Raw genomic sequence first — 24,117 nt, 5'->3', positions numbered from 1 at the left:
GAAGCTGGATGTTATCACTGTTTATATGGAAGCTGACCCTATACTTCTAGATGATATTTCTATGGGGTAATTCAAAAAAAAAATAATGGAGGTGGGAACTAAGGATGGAGACCTGGGATATTCCAGAAATGACCATGTGGGCAGAGGTGGAGAAGTCATTGAAGGTGATGTAATACTTTTTGTTTCAATAGGTATAACAGAACCAGGTGAGAGCAGTGCCACAGATTTAGAGGTGCTTGGCTGTTGAGTCTGGAATTGTCCTTGCCTGCTTGGATAATCCTGGAGTAGTAGGAGGACTTGAGTAGTAGAATGGGAAAGGCAATATTTCTTGAGGGTACCAGGCGAATCATGTACCAGGTATTTTCAAGTCAGCAGTACTCTTGAGTTGAGGGTGTAGAGGTGGGAATTGTACCAGGGGACTGGTGGAATTGGAAGACAGTGACTTGGTGACAAAGCCAGAGCTAAGGGAATTATCATGAACATGGCTGTGCATGCATTGTTGTGTTTCAGAACTCTGAAGGAAAGAAAAGGAAGTTTGGACGTAGGAAGAGAATGGATAGTTGAAGTTAAATTTCTTTTTAATGGGAGATGATGGCGGTTTTAAAAGCAGTAGAGACAGGCTGGTGATATGTGAACATAGGGCTGAGGTGGGGTAGTTGGGTGGTGAGGATGGGTTGAAGGAGCAGATAGGCTTCTTGGATTAGATGACTGCACTAAGGGGAAAATGGGAGAGAAACTGCAGAATATGGGTGATGGCTTAGTTGGAGAACAGAGATTAGAGAAAGAAGGTGTCAATTTTTGGATATTAAGAAGTTTGAGAGTTCCTCAATTTGTGTCCAAAGTGAGGATGAGGGTAGAGAAGAGAAATTTGGATATGTTCCTGCTCTTCAGGTTGGTCTTGGAATTCTAAGTAAGCATCACTATGAAAAGGGAGTTACAATATAGCTTGATGTGGACAGCCAGGCTGATTAGTCTCCATGTGCATTTGAGTTTAAGGACCATGTATGTACGGCAGGTAGATATTATACCAGTGGAGTGGTGGGGGCATGAAATGATAGTCTGGATCTGCGGGGGCAAAAGGGCATTTAGGTGGAAGCGAAACTGGTGGAACAAATCAAGGGTGGTGAATGTCATTTCAGATGACAAGCCAGAAGACTTTGAGAGGGTGCTTGGAAAGGAGTATGGGATAGTGTTTTTTTTTTCTAAGGACTAAAAGTGAAGGTATTTGGGCCTAGGAGAAGGGAGGTGAATTGGATGGAGAGCACCCCATCAGTGATGGGGACCTCAACAGTCTGCAGCCCATCTATGATGATTAGGTTGCTTGGTTGGTCATGTAGAGGGAGATGAACAAGACGAGCAAATCAGCCTAAGGCCCACTCTTTGGAATTCCCCCGCTAAACCTTTCTGCTTCCCTCTCCCCTGTTAATTTCCTCCTTCAAACCCACTTCTCTGAACAAGGTCACCCCTCCTTTTTGGTGCAGTATCAATTTTCCTCATGCCTCTGAGAAGTGCCTTGGGAAGATTTTGGTGCAGTATCTTTGTAACCATTTCCAGCACTACAATTCTCTTTCTTCCCCCCGCCCCCCCCAAACTATCTGTTCCTTTGGCTCTGGTCTCTTGTGTACCCCTTTCCCTTTGTTTCACAGGCCATGCTTTCAACTGCCTAAGGCCCACTCTTTGGAATTCCCCCGCTAAACCTTTCTGCTTCCCTCTCCCCTGTTAATTTCCTCCTTCAAACCCACTTCTCTGAACAAGGTCACCCCTCCTTTTTGGTGCAGTATCAATTTTCCTCATGCCTCTGAGAAGTGCCTTGGGAAGATTTTCTATGTAGGACTTCATAAATTTTATATTATAAATTCACCTCTGCACCCTCTTTCACCTCATCTGTTGCCACTACCACTTCTCTTTCCTGTCTGCCTCTTGGAATCTGGAAGGAGTAAGCAAGATGGAATCTGGAGATGGATATCACGCTGCTTCCATGGCGGTTTGGGTGGGGGATTTGTTGAAACGTGAAGCCGAGCAAGGTTGTCTTGCTGAGGGGGAAGATGTTGGCATCAGTAAGCTAGTTTTCAGTTGGGTCCAGGATATTGACACGTTGTCTTAGATGGGTCATGAATGGGTGGGGCCTTGTTTGGGAGGGAGCAAACACTTTGCAGCGTGATGTGGAGGAGGAGGGTGGCTATAGGTTTGTGATGGTTGGGGGGAAACAATGCAGGAGGAGAGTGGGACAGAAAGAGGCTTGAGAAATTGGCTTCAGAGGAATAATCTGCAGGCAACTACTGGATTAGAGCTGGTGCTTTGTACCACGTTGGGGGAGGTGAAGAGTGCCCAGATTGAAGAGAGGGAAGTTCCTCCTGAGCTCACTCCGAAAAGAACCTCTGTTGGAAAGGCAGTAAGTGGAGTTAAGGAATGAGGTGGTTTGTCAGAGAGAGTCATGGAACCATGACCAGTGAAAATGAGAGAGGGGTGGGGCTGGGGTCTAGAAGCAGAGGCTGTAAAGTCCAGGGGGAGGTGTCCAGGGAGGCAGTGGTGGTTAGGTCTTGGGTGGCAGTTATTATATACATGTATTGAAGGCGCAAGAGGTTACAAAACCAAGAATAGCAAGCATGCAGGTACAAGAGGAGATCAGGGATGCTGTAGGTGTCCAAGGTTCAAAGTAAAAAGTAGCTACAGGCTGTGAGAATAACCTAGATTATGCTGCTTCAAGATCCCACAAGAGTTGTGTGAGAATGTTGGATGCTGTGTGCAGTAGTGAACTGATCAGAGTATAGATAAAGTTTAAATATGTTGTTGTCTCAGTGGCCAGCTACAGACATTCTGACACGAGACTGTCTTGGGAGAATTAAAAAGTAAAATATCCTGCAGAACTTTAATTTTTGGCTTTAAGATCTGGAGGGTATGAAGGGAAGCCTCACCAATGTGCCAGAAACCCCGGAGCAGATTTCTTTTTAAATACCCACAGGGCACCTGGGCCTGATGGGATATGCGACATTATATGATCCTTTCAGAGAAGTGAGCTCCATAAATCCGGCAGTGTTGTGCCAAGAACTGGAAAGTGTTTCCTGTAATCTGTTTCTCAGAAAAAGTAGTACATTTAGTGCATCAGTTAGCCACTACTGGAGAAACTCAGTTTTAAATTGTGTGAGAGTTCTTCAATAGAGCATAGAACCAACAAAAGGGAGGCAGTGTTTTAGTCACAATGGTTCTTCACTGAAAAATCTACATGAATTCTTTTTGAGGTAACTCAATCAGTGAATGAGCAAGTACAGAGGGACAGAATGTACTATTATAAATAAAAACAGAAAATGCCAGAAATACTCAGCAGGTCAGGCAGCATCTGTGGAGAGATAAACCAAGTTAACGTTTCAGGTTATTGACCTTTCATCAGAACTGGAAGAAGTTAGAGATTTAACAGTTTATAAGCAAGTACAGAGCCAGAGAAGGCGACATGGGGGACTGGGCGGCGGGGGCAGGAGGGAGAGGAGGGGAGAAAAGAACAAAAGGGAAGGTCTATGATAGGGTGGAGTGTAGGTCTCATTAAATGACAAAAGGGTTGATGGTGCAAGGCAAAAGTGGGTGGTAATGGGACAAGTATAGAAACAAAAGATGGGTCTAGAGGAGCTGTAAATAGCAACAGCGGAACCATTACCAGCATCTGCTGTCTGGAAAAAATGGGAGCAGTGGTTATGGTCTGAAGTTACTGAAATCAGTGTTGAGTCCGGAAGGTTGTAAAGTGCCTAATCGAAAGATGAGGTGCTTTCCTTGAGCTTCCATTGAGCTTCGTTGGAACAGTGTAGAAGGCTGAGGTCAGAGTGCGAGTGGGACGGAGAATTAAAATAGCAAGCGACTGGAAGCTCAGGCTTGCGGACTGCATGGAGGTGTTCTGCAAAGCGAACACCTAATCTGTGTTTGGTCTCTCCAATGTACAGGAGACTGCATTGTGAGCAGTGAATAAAGTATACGCAAATGAAAAAAGTACAAGTAAATTGCTGTTTCATCTGGAAGGTGGGAGGAGAGGAGGTGAAAGGGTAGGTGTTGCATATGCTTTTGGCTTTGCAGAAGTTGTTTGATAAGATTCTGCATTTGAAGATGTAGTCATAGTGAATAAAGTAGCAAACCTTTTTTAAAAAAAAAAGTGATTCTCTATTAATTGGTTAGTGTAGACAGTAACAAATGGAGAAGAGTTTCTGGGAGATGGAAATTGCATGGTTTCTTGTCTCCCAGCTGTTTAATTCATAAATTGAGTGGCGCAGGGCACCTAATAGCACACTATCTTGGTTTGGCATGCTTTCTCTTGTTCACAGTATTGCATACACATGCTCGCTTGTTTATGCATCCCCTCTTGCTCATGTATGCTCTGTCTTGCCCACGTGTACTTGTGCACTTTTATGCAGCCCTCCCACTCACATGGTCTCTCTCAAAGCCTTTCCACCATCTACAAGGCACAAGTCAGGAGTGTGATAGAATACTCTCCACTTGCCTGGATGAGTGCAGCTCCAACAACACTCGAGAAGCTCGACACCATCCAGGACACAGCAGCCCACTTGATTTGCACCCCATCCACCACCCTAAACATTCACTCCCTTCACCACCGGCGCACTGTAGCTGCAGTGTGTACCATCCACAGGATGCACTGCAGCAACTCGCCAAGGCTTCTTCGACAGCACCTCCCAAACCCACGACCTGTACCACCAAGAAGGACAAGAGCAGCAGATATATGGGAACACCACCTGCACATTCCCCTCCAAGTCTCACACCATCCGAACTTGGAAATATATCGCTGCTTCTTCGTCGCTGGGTCAAAATCCTGGAACTCCCTTCCTAACAGCACTGTGGGAGAACCTTCACCACACGGACTGCAGTGGTTCAAGAAGGCAGCTCATCACCTTCTCCAGGGCAATTAGGGATGGGGAATAAATGCCGGCCTCGCCAGCGACGCCCACATTCCATGAACGAATAATAAAAAAAGTTTGTGTGCTATCTTGACACACTCTGTCGTGGTAGCTAACTGAGATTGCTTTTATTCTGAGACTATTCAACCACTCCTAGATTTTGTGCAGTCAAAAAAAACACATGCATTTTAAGTTTTGGTTATCTCTGAACTGTCTGATTTTCATCTGAATTGCCTTGTGCATGAAGAATTGCAGCTGTTTATGTTTTGCAGTGTGTTTTTTTAATGTATAACCGAAACCTGGCACCTGACATTTGTTGTGACTTGCTGTAGACAGCTTATTCTATCTTTATCTGCCGATAGAATTCTTTGTAAATAACATTTTTGCAGGCAGGCCTTTTAATTAGTTTGTAAAAAAAAAATGGCTTGCAATATCTGAAAATCAGAGTTCATTTTAGAAAATCTCACAACAATTATGCATTTGTTGCATTGCTCTGCACTGTGATGCACAGGAATTAAGGTGATTGGTTGTCTCAAGATTTTAGTGTTAGAACAAAACTGTTCAAATGAGCAGTATATTGATTGAGCATTCCGAAGAAGGAAACCAAAGTCAATCATTGGAATATAGGTTGGAGTTGAGTGCAATTTTTAAATCTATCTTTTCAGGATTTTATCATCCACATTTGAATGTTGAAATTTCATTCTGCATTTAAAAAAAAATGTATTTAAATAAGATTCATATTTTTGCATGTGTATTCTTTTATCAGTTAACCCTAACTTCCATGGGAAATATTGAGGATACATTTTTTCCATTAATCCAGTAGTGAAGATTTCCAGAGTTGGCAGTATTGGAGGTGACTGAGCCTGTAGCATTTGTGCATCTTGCAAGCAAATGGGAGTAGAACAGGAATTTCCTTAACAATGTGGAAAGCTTAAGCCCTTTTTACATATTCAGTATTCAAAGAATTAATGGAATTTGCTTTACTCGCTGATTTCTGGGACATGTAAATTGGGAAGCGTGAAATAAATCTAACTATATCATGTTTATCTTTTTCCAGTTGTTTACAATGTGCTTATGACAGCAACCATGGAGCACAGGAAAGGAAAAAATTGTTGGCAATTACCATGATGCAGGCGAAAATGTATAAACCGAGGTAAGTGCCACATTAGGACTTTTTTTTGATTCCAGAATTATTTTGATATTGGTAACCTAAAATATTACTGTCTCTTTTATAGGTAATCATGGTGATATCCTAAAGGTTTTGGATTGTTCTAAAATAAAAATGACAGAGGTACAAGCAACAGTGGAATTCTCAGTGGAGTTGCACAAGTTTTACAATGTGGACCTTTTCCAGAGGGGGTAATTACTCCTTTTTTGATTATTCCTGTTATTGGTTCTGTACATGGTGAACGGTGCAAACTGCTTGCACTTTTAAATACTGCAGTGTGATTTTAATTACTGTGGAAAGCAAACATGCAGTACGTAGCTGTAAAATATAGTTAACCATTAGTAAGCTCTTAGTAAATTAAATATTAATATTTTAAAATGTGCCTACTAGTACCTGTCGCCTAAGAAAACAAGCTTAATTTGAAGACCCTCAAACGGGCGCAATCAGCGGAAACTCATTATCCCCGTTATCTGGGGGTGTGTCCAGTTTTGTGGGCGGGGCTGGCTTCGGGTGCCACGGTTTTTGAACCAGCATTAAAGATCGCAGAAACTAGATTTACATATGATCTAACTTGTGCTTGATTTTCCGCAATCTTTTGCGCTGGTTCGCGTGGGAAACTCTGCCTCCTATGTACTTTTTTGATTTTCGCCTAGAAAAATTTAAATTTATGCAAAACTGATGCAGAAAAGCAACAAAGCATAATTTTTTTTTGGTAAATTGGTGTATTGCTTTAAAATTAGACTTATGGGGCGTTGCAGCTTCAAGGTTCACATTTTAAAATTTTATTTGGTTAAAACGGATTGTCAGATATTGCATTGATACTTTATTGCATACGAGACAGTGATAACGAGCAAGCCTTACAACCTGGCTTTTTGAGTTGGTATTTGAGTTTTTGTTGTGCTTCCATAATTCGGTGAATTACAATATTCAGGTGAGGTATAGGCCTGGAATTTACTACAATGGCGATACTGGTGATGAATGCTGTAAGTTAGACCGTTGTGCTCCCCAATCCTCCGATGGTGCATTAATGTCACAATTTGCTGGAAAAATAATTAGAATACGCTATAGCAAGCATAGCAGCGGATCGAGAGTGGTGCGGCCAATGTCTGACACACGTCCAAGGTACCGGGGACCGACACAGAACGGAATAATAGGTTATTTAACGTTTCCATAAAAGTAAGAGCTAAACAATTTGTGCAAGTTTCCCATTTTCATATTTTAAAAAATTATTACTATAAATGGAGTTAGTTATTTTTCTTTTGTAATTAATTCTAGTTGCTTATAATCGGGACAGCACAAATGGGCACCAGTCTGCTAAAACAAGGACTGCTCATTGTCTGATTAATTTCACTTCTGATAGTCTTTCTTGTCAGTAAGTGGCTGGTTGCTTTGTTTAAACTAAAGTTATGACATTAAGGTAAGGCTGGTTTGATAGAGAAAGATGAAGCAGTTATCTCCTCGCATATGCAACCCACACCTCTATATAATACTGGTTTATTTCACTCCCATTCTACCCCAAACGTGGTTGTTGTATCAACTTGACTCTGAGTTGTAGTGTGCCAGGCCGTTTATTGGATGAATGCTGGAAGTTCAATTATTTACAACCTGCACTTCTAACAAATTGAATGTATTTGGTAAAATTTTTTATTTCCTTTCCTGATAAGATGGACCAGTATGAAAGGAGATTCCTCTTGCCCACACTGAACAACATCAGGAAGGCCTTGCATTTCCAGTTACTAGACTTATATTTTTTAAATAAATCAGTACAATCCCTCGACATATAAAGTAATCAGGTTGTTCCAAAATAGCTGCATTTGAGTATAACTCTCCGTCAACATTTTAGACCCAGGGAATTTTATTTAATGGGAACTGTGCTGAAACATGCTGAGTGATTGAATAATTTACTGATTCTGAGCCCTCCAATGCTATTCTGTAATGGTCTAAGTGGCTGTGGTGATCACAGTAGTGTTAATTCAGCACTCATACTCCCCATTGATTTTAATGGGGGCAGAGCTATGATAATTAGCTGTTCAAGTTTTTTGCTGAGGTCTCTGGAGAAGCACATAAGTTCCAAATTGTGGCATGGTGCACATAATTGAATAATGTCCTGGAATTTCTGCACTACCATAATTGAGTGTACCATATATGCGCCATTACTGTGGTGCTAGGTTTCAGCAAATTCCCTTTTATATGTGAAGTATTTTATTTTCTGTAATCCCGATGATCTATTTCACTTGGCACACATATACATGATGGTATTTCTTTTTGGTGAGGTCTGGTATAACTTTCAGAACTGGTAGTGGATCAGCATCCTGTTTTGAAAAAGCACACGAAAAGAATATTTACATACATGGTGCATTTTTGTATCTTTCAAAGGCCAGCCCAAGTCTCTAGTGGGGATTGAACCCTTCTGATTCAGAGGTGAGAGTGTTACAACTGAGTCAAGGCTGACGCCTTAATGTCCTCAAGACAACTAGGAACAAGCAATAAATACTGTCCTCATCTCAAGAACATTTTTTTTTAAAGTAGGAAATTAGGAAGATGGTAACATCAAATCTGACTGGAATAACTCCAGTGCATCTGCCAGAAAGGTGGTGTCAGACAGGAGCAGCACGAGTCTAGGAAAAAGAAATGGGCAAATAGACGTTTACCCCAGAATCACATATGGAAGGAATATTGATTCTTCCAGAGGTACTTGGACAACTTGAGCATTTGTAGGTATAAATCAGCAGTAGCGTTGTTTACCTTAAAGCAACTTGCATTTGGTTGAGGTACTTTAAATTATAGGGGGTTAACCAAGGATCCAAAATGGCATCCAAGATCCAAGACAGGAAGTGCACTGCATGCCAACTTGGTGCAGGCCATGGTGCTCATGAGATTATCGCACGCTGGCAAGATGCAGAGGAGGGAGATGATCACCTGAGTGTGCAACGCTGATTGTTGGCTGCGATTGCCATTTTGGAAGGAGCCAGTGAATTGGATGCCACATGCTGACCTCGCTCAGCAGAACATGACGGTGACTGGCATGAAGGCCCCCCGCCAGCGGTATTTAAAGGAATCATGCTGGACTTGCAGGATTATTACTATTGGCTGCTGCTCAACTTCTAGGTTTTTTTTGCAGAGTTCTAACACTATTCAAAGTTCAGTTTGTCTACACAGAAAAGAGTCTGGTTGCTCTTGCATTCCTGTTGTTGTCTCCTTCACAAATTAGTTAACACTAGACATTAATGGCCTGGTAGGGCTGCCTCTGGGCTAGAGCATGACTGGGACCATAAAGGAAGATACTACAGAACAGGACAAGCTGCTCGAAGCGGAGGAACTGGGCACTCATAAGGAGGTTATATCCGCAGAGGGTCTTCAGGGCGTATTCAGCTTTAGTGAGGTGCAATGTATGAGGCGCCTTTGCTTTACCAAGAAGGTTGTTACTGAGCTACATCATGTTGACCGGAGGTCACTGGTTACGGTCACTGGCTTAGTACAAAGAGGAGAAGAGTCAATTCTCTCTTAACTCTCAATTCACTTTATTCACGCCGTTAGATCATATACATATAGCTTATACGTCTGGTTAGATATAGGCATGCAGTTTACACCAAGTTATACAGTTTTATACCCAAACTAAGATCTAAACGCACACCCACTCGGTGGCCGACAATCGGCTGCTGCGGGCACAACTGCAGCCTCAAGCCAGGGCATAGACAGCACTGTCTGTAGTTGTCTAGGTCGTTGTCGCTCTCAACTCATGCCACTGGCTCCTTTCAGGCTGCAACAAGTGACATTAGCAACATCTCGCAGTACACCGATGTATCAATGAGGTCACCGAGGCTCTAGACAGCAAGCGAAACACCTGATTCTCCTTCCCTGTTCTGGAGAAGCGGGAGGAGAGCGCACGAGGATTTGATCACAAGGCAGGCTTCCCCATAGTGCAAAGTGCCATTGACTGCACAAACATTGTCTTGCGTGCTCCCCATCAGAACCCCGCAATAGTCACCAATCGAAAGGGAATCCACTCCTTCGACGTGCAACTGGTTTGAGAACATAAGGAGCACATCATGCAGATCTGTACCTATTATCCTGGCAGTGGTCATGGCCCTTTCATTCTGCGTTGGCCCTCGGTGCCACCTTTTATTCTAACCAGCCCTCCAAGTTAAAGGTTGGCTATTGGGCAACAAGATTTATTCCCTCCTGGAGTAGCTCATGTCTTCGGTTTAGGAACTCACAAACAGCAGGAGGCAACATAAATGCTGCCTGCGTTGCAATCACCAGGCTCCTGCGATAATCAGTTTCACCCCCATGAGGTTTTCCCTTCTGAGCGAGTATATGCTATAAACTTTTGAAGTCTTCCATTTGAAGGACCAGTAACGTGGCCATAACTGGCAGAGTAAACAGAATGGCAAGTGAGATTTGTTCTGAGTTTAGTAATAGAACATATTTTCTTCTTCATGTTGTACTTGAACTTATTGTGAGGAAGTAACTTTAAGGAAATGCTTTTGTCATGTATTTTTCAGGTAAGGTAGTCCAGTGCATTGCATTAGTGCAATTATTTATACAAGTAATTTGTATAATCAGAATATAAACTAGATTATATTTCATATACAGGATATTTGACCAGTTAGGTGTTCCAAAGGAAATGTTTGGGGGCTACCCGTGCAAGTATATACTTGTTTTTAAACAAGACTTTTAGATATGTCCCCTAAGTTTTAAAACAGGCAATGATTAAAGTTTATTTTAATCAATATCAAATGTATTTTAAGTTGTGGCAAATATAACATGCATAACTTGACACTTTTTTTGTTCAAAAGCATGTTATCCTGTAAAGTGAGCCCTTAATGGTTTCTTGCCTGAAGAGCAGCTTTTTTAAAAAATGGAATGCCTAGTGCTGTCTAGGATGATGGCTGTCTATGGTCATGGAGCAGAACACAATATATCACAAAAATCTTCCAAGGTGCATATTTTAGGGTAAACCACCCTGCTGCTCCACGATGAGCATGTGTGCATTTTTCCAGCTCCAGGAGCACGGTGATGAAGTTGTGGGGTTTGTTGGGGTTTCAGTCTGTTGTAAACTGTGTGGAAGTGATGCTTGTATTTAGGAAAATATCTGTTGTAATATTGGAGCACATCAATGTTAAGTTGGATTAACAAATTCTTTGAACTGACCTCTATCTCAAAGCACCTAGGAAATTACATTTGAGTCTTAATGAACATATTGAGACGAGGGGGTTGATTCGTTTTTTTGTGTCGCAATTGCAAAATTTTCAGACTTTGCATTCCCAGTGGGAAGCCTGTACTTTTACGCGCTGACAATAAACCTGGAAATAAAGCCGGATTGCGGTCGCGACCCAAAAAACAACTATTTTCAACTTCTACTCGCCCCCAACCCACCCGTTCTTGGGGTTTAAAATCACCCCCGAGATCCTGGAAAATGAGTGGTGATACACAAATCTTTGAAGGTGGTGGAGCAAGTTGATAAGGCTTTTTTAAAAAAAAAAAGCATATGGGACCCTTGGCTTTGTAGATAGAGGCATAGAGTAGAAAAGTTACGGTAAACCTTTTATAAATCTCTGGTAAAGCCTCTGCTAGAGAATTGTGTCCAATTCTGGGCCCCACACTTTAGGAAAGATGTCAAGGCCTTGGAGAGGGTGCAGTGGAGATTTTCCAGAATTGTACCAAGGATGAGGAACTTCAGTTATGTGGCGAGACTAGAGAAGCTGAGATTGTTCTCTTTAGAGCTAAGAAGGTTAAGAGAAAATTTAATAGAGGCGTTCAAAATTGAGGGGATTTGATAGAGTAGATGGGGAGTAATTGTTTCCACTGGCAGGAGGTTTGGTAGCCAGAGGACAGAAATTTAAGATAATTGGCATAAAAGCCAGAGGGGAGATGAGAATTTGTTTTTTACGCAGCGAGTTGTTTATCTAGAATGCACTGCCTAAAAGTGTGGTGGAAGCAGATGCAGTAGTAACTTTCAAAGGAGAATTGGACAATACTTGAAAAGGAGAAATTTGCAGGGCTATGGGGAAAGAGCAGTGGGTTATGGCTAATTGAATAGCTCTTTCAAAGAGTGGGCATAGGCAAGATGAGTCAAATTGCCTCCGTCTGTGAAGTATGATTCTGTGTATTGATCACCTGCAGATCCACATAAGACAGTCCTGTTTCTTAGCCCCATCCTATACTTTTCTCCTGAAGGTGTAGACTCTTATTCGAGTAAGGTTCACAGATGTCAGCAATCCTCCAGTCCCTCACCCAAGTGGCCATTTTGCATGTGTGAACCTAGACAGTGTGCTGGTGTTTGTCTGACAGTGGAGTGTATGGAACGGAACCAAACCATGTTCTGTCCTGAATTTCCAACAGGGGCCACTGGAAGGTGATCAGGAATGGCAATCTTGTTTGATTTCTTTTTTTCCTCCTTCTGCCCTAGATCAGTGATGCTGAGGTTCTCTTGAGGTGCCTAATTGCTATGCTGGCTGAGATCAGCACTTTCAGTACAGATGAACTGCTCCTTGGATGAAAGCAATTAGAAATGTCCCTGAGTTCCCCTGAAGGCTCAGGAAGTAAATGCACCCTGGCATTGTCATAAAACTCTAGTTTCTATGATAGATGAGCCCATTGGTAGGAGTGACCACCGCACAGTCTTCGTGGAGACGAAGTCCCGTCTTTGCACTGAGGACACCATCCAACGTGTTGTGTGGCACTGCCACCGTGCTAAATGGGATAGATTCAGAACAGATCTAGCAGCTCAAAACTAGGCATCCATGAGGCGCTGCGGGCCATCAGCAGCAGCAGAATTATATTCCAGCACAATCTAACCTCATGAGTTGTGAGGAGGATGCAAAGAGGCTTCAAGGCGATTTAGACAAGTTGAGGGAGTGGGCAAATACATGGCAGATGCAGTATAACGTGGATAAATGTGAAGTTATCCACTTTGGAAGGAAAAACAGAAAGACAGAGTATTGTTTAAATGGTGATAGATTGGGAAATGTTGATGTGCAAAGGGACCTGGGTGTCCTTGTACACCAGTCACTGTAAGTGAACATGCAGGTGCAGCAAGCAGTTAGGAAGGGAAACTGTAAGTTGGCCTTCACTGCAAGAGGATTTGAGTACAGGAGCAAGGATGTCTTGCTGCAGTTATACAGGGCCTTGGTGAGACCACACCTGCAGTATTGTGTGCAGTTTTGGTCTCCTTACCTAAGAAAGGATATATTTGCCATAGAGGGAGTGCAGCGAAGGTTCACCAGACTGATTCCTGGGATGGCAGGACTGTTGTATGAGGATAGATCGGGTCGACTCGGCCTGTATTCACTCGAGTTTAAAAGAATGAGAGGAGATCTCAATGAAACATATAAAATTCTGACAGGGCTAGACAGACTGGATGCAGGGAGGATGTTTCCCTTGGCTGGGGGGTCCAGAACAAGGGGTCACAGACTCAGGATACGGGATAGGACATTTAGGACTGAGATGAGGAGAAGTTTCTTCATTCAGAGGGTGGTGAACCTGTGGAATTCTCTACCACAGAAGGCTGTGGAGGCCAAGTCACTGAATATATTTAAGAAGGAGCTAGATAGATTTCTAGACACAAAAGGCATCAAGGGGTATGGGGAGAGAAAGAGGATTAGCCATGATCATATTGAATGGCGGAGCAGGCTCGAAGGGCCGATTGGCCTACACCTCCTATTTTCTATCTTTCTATGGCCCTTATATAACCTCTCTGTTACCTAATCAAAAACCTCTATCAAGTTAGTTAAATACGATTTGCCTTTAACAAATCCGTGCTGGCTTTCCCTAATCAACCCACCCTCGTCCAAGTGACTGTTAATTTTGTCCCGGATTATTGTTTCTAAAAGTTTCCCCACCACTGAGGTTAAACTGACCGGCCTTTAGTTGCTAATTTAAACCTTTAAGCTCCTATGAGTATGTTTAGTGGGTTTTTTCAGAATTGTTATTTTTTTTCATGTTACTTCTTTTAAGGAAACAAAATGGCAGCCAGAAACATCTCTGGAAAAAATTGAGTGATTTTTGTTTTTTGTGTGTGGCAGTTGCTGGTTCTTGATTGGTAGCTTTGAAAATGATGTAAATTTGATTTTGTGGACATGCTAGATTGTAGTTGATAGCTATTACTATTTATCTACTAGCTTGTGACTGGTATTTTTCCTACCTGTCTATATTTAAGTTAGTCAGCTTGGCTAAATAAACAAGAGAGAAAAACAAGAAAGAACTTGTGTGTATGTAGCATCTTTCACATCCTCAGGATGCCCCAAAGCTCTTCACACCTCCTCCCGATATCCCCACCATCACGGAAGCCAGTCTTCGGCCAATTCGATTCACTCCACGTGATATCAAGAAACGGCTGAGTGCACTGGATACAGCAAAGGCTATGGGCCCCGACAACATCCCAGCTGTAGTGCTGAAGACTTGTGCTCCAGAACTAGCTGCGCCTCTAGCCAAGCTGTTCCAGCACAGCTACAACACTGGCATCCACCCGACAATGTGGAAAATTGCCCAGGTATGTCCTGTCCACAAAAAGCAGGACAAATCCAATCCGGCCAATTACCGCCCCATCAGTCTACTCTCAATCATCAGCAAAGTGATGGAAGGTGTCGTCGACAGTGCTATCAAGCGGCACTTACTCACCAATAACCTGCTCACCGATGCTCAGTTTGGGTTCCGCCAGGACCACTCGGCTCCAGACCTCATTACAGCCTTGGTCCAAACATGGACAAAAGAGCTGAATTCCAGAGGTGAGGTGAGAGTGACTGCCCTTGACATCAAGGCAGCATTTGACCGAGTGTGGCACCAAGGAGCCCTAGTAAAATTGAAGTCAATGGGAATCAGGGGGAAAACTCTCCAGTGGCTGGAGTCATACCTAGCACAAAGGAAGATGGTAGTGGTTGTTGGAGGCCAAGCATGTCAGCCCCAGGGCATTGCTGCAGGAGTTCCTCAGGGCAGTGTCCTAGGCCCAACCATCTTCAGCTGCTTCATCAATGACCTTCCCTCCATCATAAGGTCAGAAATGGGGATGTTCGCTGATGACTGCACAGTGTTCAGTTCCATTCGCAACCCCTCAGATAATGAAGCAGTCCGAGCCCGCATGCAGCAAGACCTGGACAACATCCAGGCTTGGGCTGATAAGTGGCAAGTAACATTCGCGCCAGATAAGTGCCAGGCAATGACCATCTCCAACAAGAGAGAGTCTAACCACCTCCCCTTGACATTCAACGGCATTACCATCGCCGAATCCCCCACCATCAACATCCTGGGGGTCACCATTGACCAGAAACTTAACTGGACCAGCCATATAAATACTGTGGCTACGAGAGCAGGTCAGAGGCTGGGTATTCTGCGGCGAGTGACTCACCTCCTGACTCCCCAAAGCCTTTCCACCATCTACAAGGCACAAGTCAGGAGTGTGATGGAATACTCTCCACTTGCCTGGATGAGTGCAGCTCCAACAACACTCAAGAAGCTCGACACCATCCAAGATAAAGCAGCCCGCTTGATTGGCACCCCATCCACCACCCTAAACATTCACTCCCTTCACCACCGGCGCACTGTGGCTGCAGTGTGTACCATCCACAGGATGCACTGCAGCAACTCGCCAAGGCTTCTTCGACAGCACCTCCCAAACCCGCGACCTCTACCACCTAGAAGGACAAGGGCAGCAGGCGCATGGGAACAACACCACCTGCACGTTCCCCTCCAAGTCACACACCATCCCGACTTGGAAATATATCGCCGTTCCTTCATTGTCGCTGGGTCAAAATCCTGGAACTCCCTTCCTAACAGCACTGTGGGAGAACCGTCACCACACGGACTGCAGCGGTTCAAGAAGGCGGCTCACCACCACCTTCTCAAGGGCAATTAGGGATGGGCAATAAATGCCGGCCTTGCCAGCGACGCCCACATCCCGTGAACGAATAAAAAAAATTAAAAAAATTGCTTCTGAAATACGTTCATTGTTATATTAGCAAATATAGTAGCCAGTTTCCACGCAGCAAGGTCTCCCAAACAGCCAGTGAATGAATTGCCAGAAAATCTGTTGTTGGTGGTTGAGGAAAGATTTAGATTGAATACTGGGAGAACTGCTTGCTGCTTTTCAGATAGTGCCTTGGATCTAATGTTTCATCTGAAAGCTGGCATCTCCAACAGTGCAACAGTCTCCCATGACTGCACAGAAGTGCAATTCTAGTCTATTTGCTCAAATCCATCGTGGGACTTGCGCACACATACTTCTGATTTGAAGGTGAGAAGGTTGCCAAGGTGCAAGTGTAACTGATAGTTTGTATGTGTGGCACTTTGAAGTGGTGATATGTATGTATGGTTGATCTCTCATGACATTGCACAAGATAAATCATGTAATATGGTCACTCTCTTACCTGTCTTTGTCTTTATGTTGTTTCTGAGTGTCTCCAATTTCTCTTCTGCTTCTCTCCTTAACTTTCTTTTTGCCTCTCTCTTTCTTTCAAACTGGGTGGGAGATGGTTGGTGCGGCAGAGAAAGGAGACGCTAATGGCTTTCGGATACATTTGTGGAAGTCCCATCACCTCCCAATCATTCATGCTTCCTCCACTCCTTGCTCCTATCATATCCCCATCCCTTTCAACTTCCCACTTTTGATTTCCTTTCCTGCTCCTTGCTCTGCTGTGTCTCTGCTTACCATAAATCTCCATCTGTTCTCTTTTTTTCTCCCCCCACTTCCATTTGCGTTCCCCAAGAGAGGATGGCGAGAGACCAGTAGTCCACTCACCTGCAACCATTTTCCCTTCTTACCTATCCCATCTACCCTAGCTTTCCTCCTGTTTCCCTCAGATTTTTGTTTTTAGACTTCAACTCTTAAAAGAAATCAAAGTAAGTAAAGAATCTGCATTTCTCTTTTTTATCTCTCGCTCTCTCTCCATTCAGCACAGTCACAGCTCTTGCCAAAAATATCAAGTCCAAGCCCAGGCTTTTGGGAATAGCTGAGCCTTTCAAGTTTTTAAAAAAAAGACACACAAGCCAATTTAATGGATAAATATAAGTGTTATTGTGAATTTTTGTTAAACTTGTTATATTAGAAATCTGTAATGGATGGGTGGTGGGGGGTATTCAGAAAGCATTTTGACTGATTTGTGGGACCCCGGTGGCCAGATCATGCAAAAGCTGTGCCAAATTCACAAAATCATAGAATCTTCGTGTAGAAGGCGTGAGTCCATTCGGCTCATCGTGTCTGTGCCGGCTCTTTGAAAGATCTATCCAATTAGTCCCACTCCCCTGCTGTTTCCCTATAGCCCTGCAAAATTCTCCTTTTTCAAGTACATATCCTATTCCCTTTTGAAAGTTACTATCCAATCTGCTTCCACCACCCTTTCAGGCAGTGCATTCCAGATCATCGTAACTTGCTGTGTTTTTTTTTTAAATTCTCATTTCCCCTCTGGAATGTTTGCCAATTATCTTAAATCTGTGTCCTCCAGTTACTGACCCCCCCCCCCCCCCACCCCGGCCAATGAAAACAGCTGCTTATCCACTCGATCAAAATCCCTCAATCTTGAACAAATCTATATAATCTCCCCATAACCTTATCTGCTGTAAGGAGAACAATCCCAGTTTCTTTAGTCTCTCCACATAACTGAAGACCCTCATCCCTGGTACCATTCTAGAAAATATCCTCTGCACCCATTCTAAGGCCTTGACATCCTTCCTAAAATGTGGCGCCTAGGATTAGACACAATACTGTAGCTGGGGCCTAATCAGTGTTTTATAAAGGTTTAGCAAAGTATCTTTGCTTTTATACTCTATGCCTCTATTTATAAAGTCAAGAATGCCGTATGCTTTTTAACAGCCCTATCAACTGTCCTGCCACCTTCAAAGATTTGTGTAAGTGAGCACCCAGATGTCTCTGTATATGGGCAAACCCATTATAAATGTGGATGCAGGTATTCATAATGGAAAAAGTTGATGCTGACAAAAACATGACAACAGGAAATCAAATTGTGCAGACAAGAAGTATGCTGAAGTGTAAGATTTTTAATATACAGATCGGTTGTATCCCTGTGTGTGGTGGTCTATGTGACTGGGTGTATTTGAGGAGCAGTATTAATGGAAATGCAAGTCATCGTTGGTGATTCTTCAGCATTTCTGTTCATACGTATGCTACAAGGGCTAGTGCACTTGGTAAGTGTTCACTAGTGCGGAGCTGAGTCATTCGGACCCAAAAGTCCCAGGTTTGATCCGCAATCTATGTTGTTAGCTAGAATAGGAGCCCTACAATTGTCCTTGGCACCCTGCTTGTCCTAGGGTCCTGCTCATTATTATACAGTAACTCATGCTAAAAAATGCACTAATATGGATGTTTGGGAATGGAACAGCTTAGCTGTGTTGCCTTATAATTTGAGTAGTTTGCTGACACACAATGTCTAGGTTCACATGTGAAGGATGGCCACCTCGCCAAGGAACTGGAGACCAGCTGGTATCTACAGAGCCGAACTGCAGCATGAGTCGGTGCAGAGATGAGAAAGTTGGGGGCGGGGAGAGACGAGGCAATACATGGTGCAACTTTTTTTTTGCAGTGAGGACTCTACGTTTCTAGTGAGCATGCAAAGCATATTGAACGACGTTTGTTGATTTGAGATGCAACAATGAGGGTTTTTGTCTACTCCCTTACATTCCATAAAAATTAGGAAATGTATTTGTCTCGGAATTCAAAAACGTGTCGGAATCTTAGGCTTTTATTCTTGAGCATTCATTCTCTGTACACTCCGAATGTGGCGAAGACTTAAATACTTTCACGCAAGATTATTTCCTTCCTTGCCTTCCCTAGCCCAGCAGGCTTCATTTATTGGGAGTTGTGAAGAACACTTTGGCAGATGGAATAGAATCTGTCAAATGTACATGGAGGAGGCAGAAAGATGGAAACGATAAACACACAGTATAATTAATGAAGGTAAATATTTCAAATTCAGTAGAATGTAAGGCTGATCATTCGTGTCAGCCTGCACAATATTATAGTGCTCTAAGAATTTGAGTAATTCACATTATTCTTCATTGAGGCTTCCCATTCAGACTTGGCTTGAACCCCAGAATACTGGGAAAAGAATGGGAGTAGGTGCATTACTGATCATGTAAATCTCAATCCATTTTTTGTAGAATTTAGATGGAAGCGGATGGCTTAAAAATGGGTCTCAAATTTAAAAAACTGGAGCTAATTGTGGCTTTTACCAATCCTGAATAACCAGGAGGAAGGAAGAACAAGAATATGAGGCCTGAATCTGCATTACCAGGCAGGTAAATGAGAATTAGTTCTAATTAAGTCTAGAGTACCATAGAAGTAGACATGGGATCAAGAGCTATGTGGGATTTCCTGCGTCTTCAAAATTTTCAGGCGGAGTAGATATGCATGAAGTGTTAAGTTGTGTTGCTCAAGCAGAGGAATGCTGAACTTGAGGACCTGTGGCTACATGCCAACATACTTGGGGAGGAAATGTTTCTGGAAAACGCATTCCAGAAGATGGCCTCCCCAGAGATAATGTGTGACCACCTAAGGGAGAGGAGGAATCAACACAAGAAAACCATGTGGGTCTGAATTTATCTAACAGTATGCAGTTCTCTAATGAAAACCAGGGTGGTAGTACAGAGGAGGGTAACAAAAAGCAATGCCACAGCACTGTATTGTAAGTGGTTACCCATGGAGGAAATGAGCGACCCTAGCCATGAAAATGATAGTAGTAGTAGTAGTAGTAATTGTAGGGATTCAGTGATTAGGGGGATAGATGTTCCAGTTTTGCAGCTGTCACTGGGAGTCCCGAATGGTATGTTGCTCTCCAGGTGCCAAGGAAAGGGATGTGACGAAATGAATGGGAAGAAGTTCTGACATAAGAAGAAACCATCCAGCAGTCATATTTCATGTAGGATCCAATAAGGTGCAAGACCTTGAGCACAGTAATCTTAAGATTCCTCATGCCATGTACTGGACAGGTTAGGAAGAAGCAGTTTAGAATTGTCGCTGCATGGCTAGAAAGATGGTGTAGCAAGGGCTTGAGGTTCCTAGGACATTGAGACAAATTCTGGAGCCAGGGTAACCTGAATCGTGCAAGTAGCAATGTCCTTGTAGGGAGACTAAAAAAGGCTGTGGGGGAGGGGTAGATGGGATAGACCTGCAACAAAGAAAAACAAAGAGTAATGGAGCTAGAAAAGCTACAGAAGATAGATGTTATGTTACACAGCAAGGGCAGAATATTACCACACAGGGAAATGATGACAAAATAAATGAACACAAGTCTAGAACAGGTGTATCAAACACGTAGCCAGCGGGACAGATGCAGTTTCAAGTGGACGTTAAGATCGGGGGGTGGGGGGCGGTGGGCGTTGGTACATTAAGATCTGGACTCGGGGAGGTCCCGAAACTGGGATTGGGATGGGGAGGGGGGTGCTGTTGGGCGACTGGGATGAGGGTGGGCGGAATACTAGGGTGAGGGGGGGGGGGGGCAGCAGGAGACTGGGATGAGGGGCAGGGTGGAGAGGGAACCTAAAGACTGGTGGTTGAAGGGATTCGGGCTTGGACGAGGGCTGGGGGGTGGTTGGGTGGGGAAGAGAGGAATGGGGTGGACGTGGGTCCCCAACATTTTCTGCAGAGCCGGGAGCTGGAGCAACATGCTGAGTGGGAGCGGTGCTGAGAGAAGCAATCAGTAAAATGGTGAGGTATTTGTGGGTAAATAGTGTAAGATTGTTTCCACAGTAGGCACATAGGGGACAAGGGGATGGTGACTGAGGATTCTTACTGTGCTTGGGGAGCATCACAAGTCCAATACATGGAAGAGATGCAGCAGGACCACGTATGGGCCGGCAGCAGCCCACAGTGGTTCTCCATGCTCCACAGATGGGAAGCACTGTGGAGCATGGAGAACCGTTTGGACTGCTGTTTAGGCCACTGTAGGACTGGAAAAACCAGGTGGAGCTTGCACGGCACATGCTGCATCTAGTTTTTCATGTATTTTGCAGAAATCCTGAAATAGGCGCAGGACCTTTCTTTGTATATTTAAATTAATCCAACACTGATTTCAGGCATCTGCCAGTGATGATCAATATGGCGACAGCTATGACGCCGATGCAGATTAGGTGCAGGATTTCGCATCCAGAAATTGAGGTACATTGCGCCCGTTTTACACCCAAAAAACAGGCGAAGTATGTACCAATTTCTACCTTCTGGTGTGTGCAAATAACTTTTGTTGAATGTGGCCCATGCCAAGTGCCAGGATGTTGGATTGGACCCACCATGTAAATTGAATTTGACACCCCTGGTCTAGTCAGGGAAATAAATACTAGGAGTCAGGAATAAAATAGGAGATCTCTAGGTCATTTCTGGAAAGGAAGGCGGTGATATCATAGCTATCACAGATACCTAGTTCAATAATGACACAGGATGGGTAAACATGCAGATTACTTTGAGTTCGAAAGACAAACTGGAAGGTTTGGTACAGCCTTTTCACTGAAAGAAAGCTTGATTAAAATGGAGATGGACCTGTCTGGGACTGATTTAAAAATGAAGAAATGGGAACTTGACCCTAACCCGTGTTTACAGCAGTGGGTTTTGAGGAGTCATTGTCCTGCTGTGGAGAAGCTATTTAAATGAGGCTCCCATAGTGCAATTGGGAGCCCGATTTTTAAATTATAGAGTTGCTGCGCGGGTTTCACAGCCGGGAAACCCGGCAGTGAAAGGGAGGCGGGAGCTACCACCTCCACAAGGTGAGTGCCTTTTATAGCACTCCTTATGGGTGAGGAGGAGGGATGTGATCCTGGGCACAACCTTGTATTGTTACATGGAACAATGGGTCAAGGAACCCATTCAAGCAGAAGGAACCTGGAGATGGTAGAGATGGAAAACACTTTGGCAACAGTGATCATGATATGGTAGAGTCTAAAGGCTAGGCTTATGATGAAAAAGAGAATTAGTAAGAAAAGCCTTCAACTTTTATGAAGGCAGACTTTGAGGGGGTGAGATGAGCTGGGAAATTGGACTAGAGTAGAACAGCAGCAACTTGCATTTATATAGATTCTTTACCGTAGAAAAACTTCTCCCGGCACTCATAGTTGTAAGGAAAAAAATGGACATTTGCCAAATAGGGAGACATTAGGAGGGGTGTCTAAAACCTTGGTCAAAGAGGTATGTTTTAAGGAGAGCCTTAAAGGAGGCAGAGGAGTTTAGGGAAGGAGTGTGAAGGCATAGCTGGCGAGGGAATAGGGGGTGCAATGCACAAGAGCCTGGAGTCGGAAAAGGAGACTTCAGTGGGTGGGTTGTAGGGCTGCAGGAGGATAGAGATGGGGAGGGGTTTAAACACAAGGATGGAAATTTCCAATTTGAGGTATTGGCAGACCAGGAGCAAGATTGGACAGGCAAGTGAGAATTGGTGTGGGATAGGATATGGGCAGCAGAGTTTTGGAAGAGCTAAAGTTTGTGTAGGGTGAAAGATAGGAGGCCAGCCAGGAGAGCATTGAAATAGTTGATTCTGGAGGTGACTGGTATGGATCAAGATTTCAACGGCTGAGGTAGGCAGAGGCCGGTGATGTTCGAGGTGGAACTCTGCAGTCTTTGTGATGGAGTGTCTGTGGAGTTGGAAGCTTGGTGGAGATTGCGAACAATCTAGTTCAACCTAAGACAATGGCTGGGGAGGGGGGTGAAATCAGTAGCGAGGTTAGAGTTTGTGAGGAACTTAAAGCAATTAAGATCAGTAAAGAAAAAGTACTGGAGAAATTAATGGGACTAAAAGCCAACAAATGCCCTGAACCTGATGGCTTATATCCTAGGGTTTTAAAAGGGATGGCTGCAGAGATAATTGATGCATTGGTTTTGATCTTCCAGAATTCCCTAGATTCTAGAACAGTCCCCGTGGATTGGAAGGTAACAAATGTAACCCTGCTATTCAAGAAAGGAGAGCGAGAGAAAACAGGGAACTGTAGGCCAGTTAGCCTGACATCAGTAGTAGGGAAAATGCTAGAATCTATTATTAAGGACGTAGAACAGTGCATTTAGAAAATCATAATGTGATTAGGCAGTGTCACAGTTTTATGAAAGAGAAAGCATGTTTGACAAATCTATTAATTTTTTTGAGGGTGTAAGTAGCAGGATAGATAAGGGGGAACCAGTGGATGTAGTATATTTGGATTTTCAAAAGGCATTCGATAAGGTGCCACAAGAGGTAGTTACACAAGATTAGGGTTCATGGGATTGGGGATAATAATTAGCATGGATTGAGGATTGGTTACCGGACAGGAAACAGAGAAGGAATAAACGGGTCATTTTCAGGTTGGCAGTTTTAGCTAGTGGGGTGCCACAAGGATCAGTGTTTGGGCCTCAGATGTTTACAATCTATATCAATGACTCAGATGAAGGGATCGAATGTAATGTATCCAAGTTTTCTGACAATACAAAGCAAGGTGGGAAAGTAAGCTGTGAGGAGGGCACAAAGGGATATAGACAGGTTAAGTGAGTGGGCAAGAAGGTGGCAGATGGAGTATAATGTGGGGAAATGTGAAATTATCCACTTTGGTGGGAATAGTAGAAAAGCAGAATATTTTTTTTAAAAGGTGAGACATGAAGAAATGTTGGCATTGAGGGATTTGGATGTCCTTGTACACGAATCACAAAGTTGACATGCAGGTACAGCAAGCAATTAGGAAGGCAAATGGGATGTTAGCATTTATTGCAAGGGGGTTGGAGTACAAAAGTAAGGAGGTCTTCCTGCAATTATATAGGACTCTGGTGAGACCACACCTGAAGTACTATGCACAGTTTTGGTCTCCTTACCCAAGGAAAGATATACTTGCTTCAAAGGGAGTGCAACTAAAGTTCACTTGGTTGATTCCTGGGCTGAGAGGGTTGTCCTATGAGAGATTGAGTAGATTGGGCCTATATTCTCTGGAGTTTAGAAGAATGAGAGGTGATCTTATTAAAATGTGTAAAATTCTAAGAGGGCTTGACAGGGTAGATGCTGAGAGGCTGTTTCCCCTGGCTGGACAATCTAGAACTAGGAGTTATAGTCTCAGGATAAGGGGTTGGCCATTTAGGACTGAGATGAGGAGGAATTTCTTCACTCAGAG

At 43.6% G+C, this 24,117-nt stretch overlaps 1 protein-coding gene across 6 annotated transcripts in view; it reads left to right on the top strand.

Annotated features, from left to right (window-relative positions):
* The window catches only part of fam135a (family with sequence similarity 135 member A), a 268,472-nt gene that overhangs the window by 12,850 nt on the left and 231,505 nt on the right, over window positions 1-24,117 (top strand). For 4 of the 6 annotated variants that reach the window (XR_010962864.1, XM_067984032.1, XM_067984030.1 and 1 more), the window contains exons 2-3: window positions 5,950-6,045; window positions 6,128-6,251. Coding sequence is in view for 5 of the 6 variants with exons in the window: in XM_067984032.1 (XP_067840133.1) it covers window positions 6,175-6,251 (77 nt within the window). In the remaining variant the exon portion in view is untranslated. Of the gene's footprint in view, window positions 1-3,961; window positions 4,029-5,949; window positions 6,046-6,127; window positions 6,252-24,117 lie in introns of those variants that run through there. The other 2 variants (XM_067984031.1, XM_067984033.1) reach the window with 2 other exon arrangements.

The sequence above is a fragment of the Heptranchias perlo genome, chromosome 5, assembly GCF_035084215.1.
Source record: "Heptranchias perlo isolate sHepPer1 chromosome 5, sHepPer1.hap1, whole genome shotgun sequence".
Taxonomy (NCBI): Eukaryota; Metazoa; Chordata; class Chondrichthyes; order Hexanchiformes; family Hexanchidae; genus Heptranchias; species Heptranchias perlo.
The sequence above is the reverse complement of the archived record's forward strand: the minus strand, read 5'-3'. Positions and strand labels throughout refer to the sequence as shown.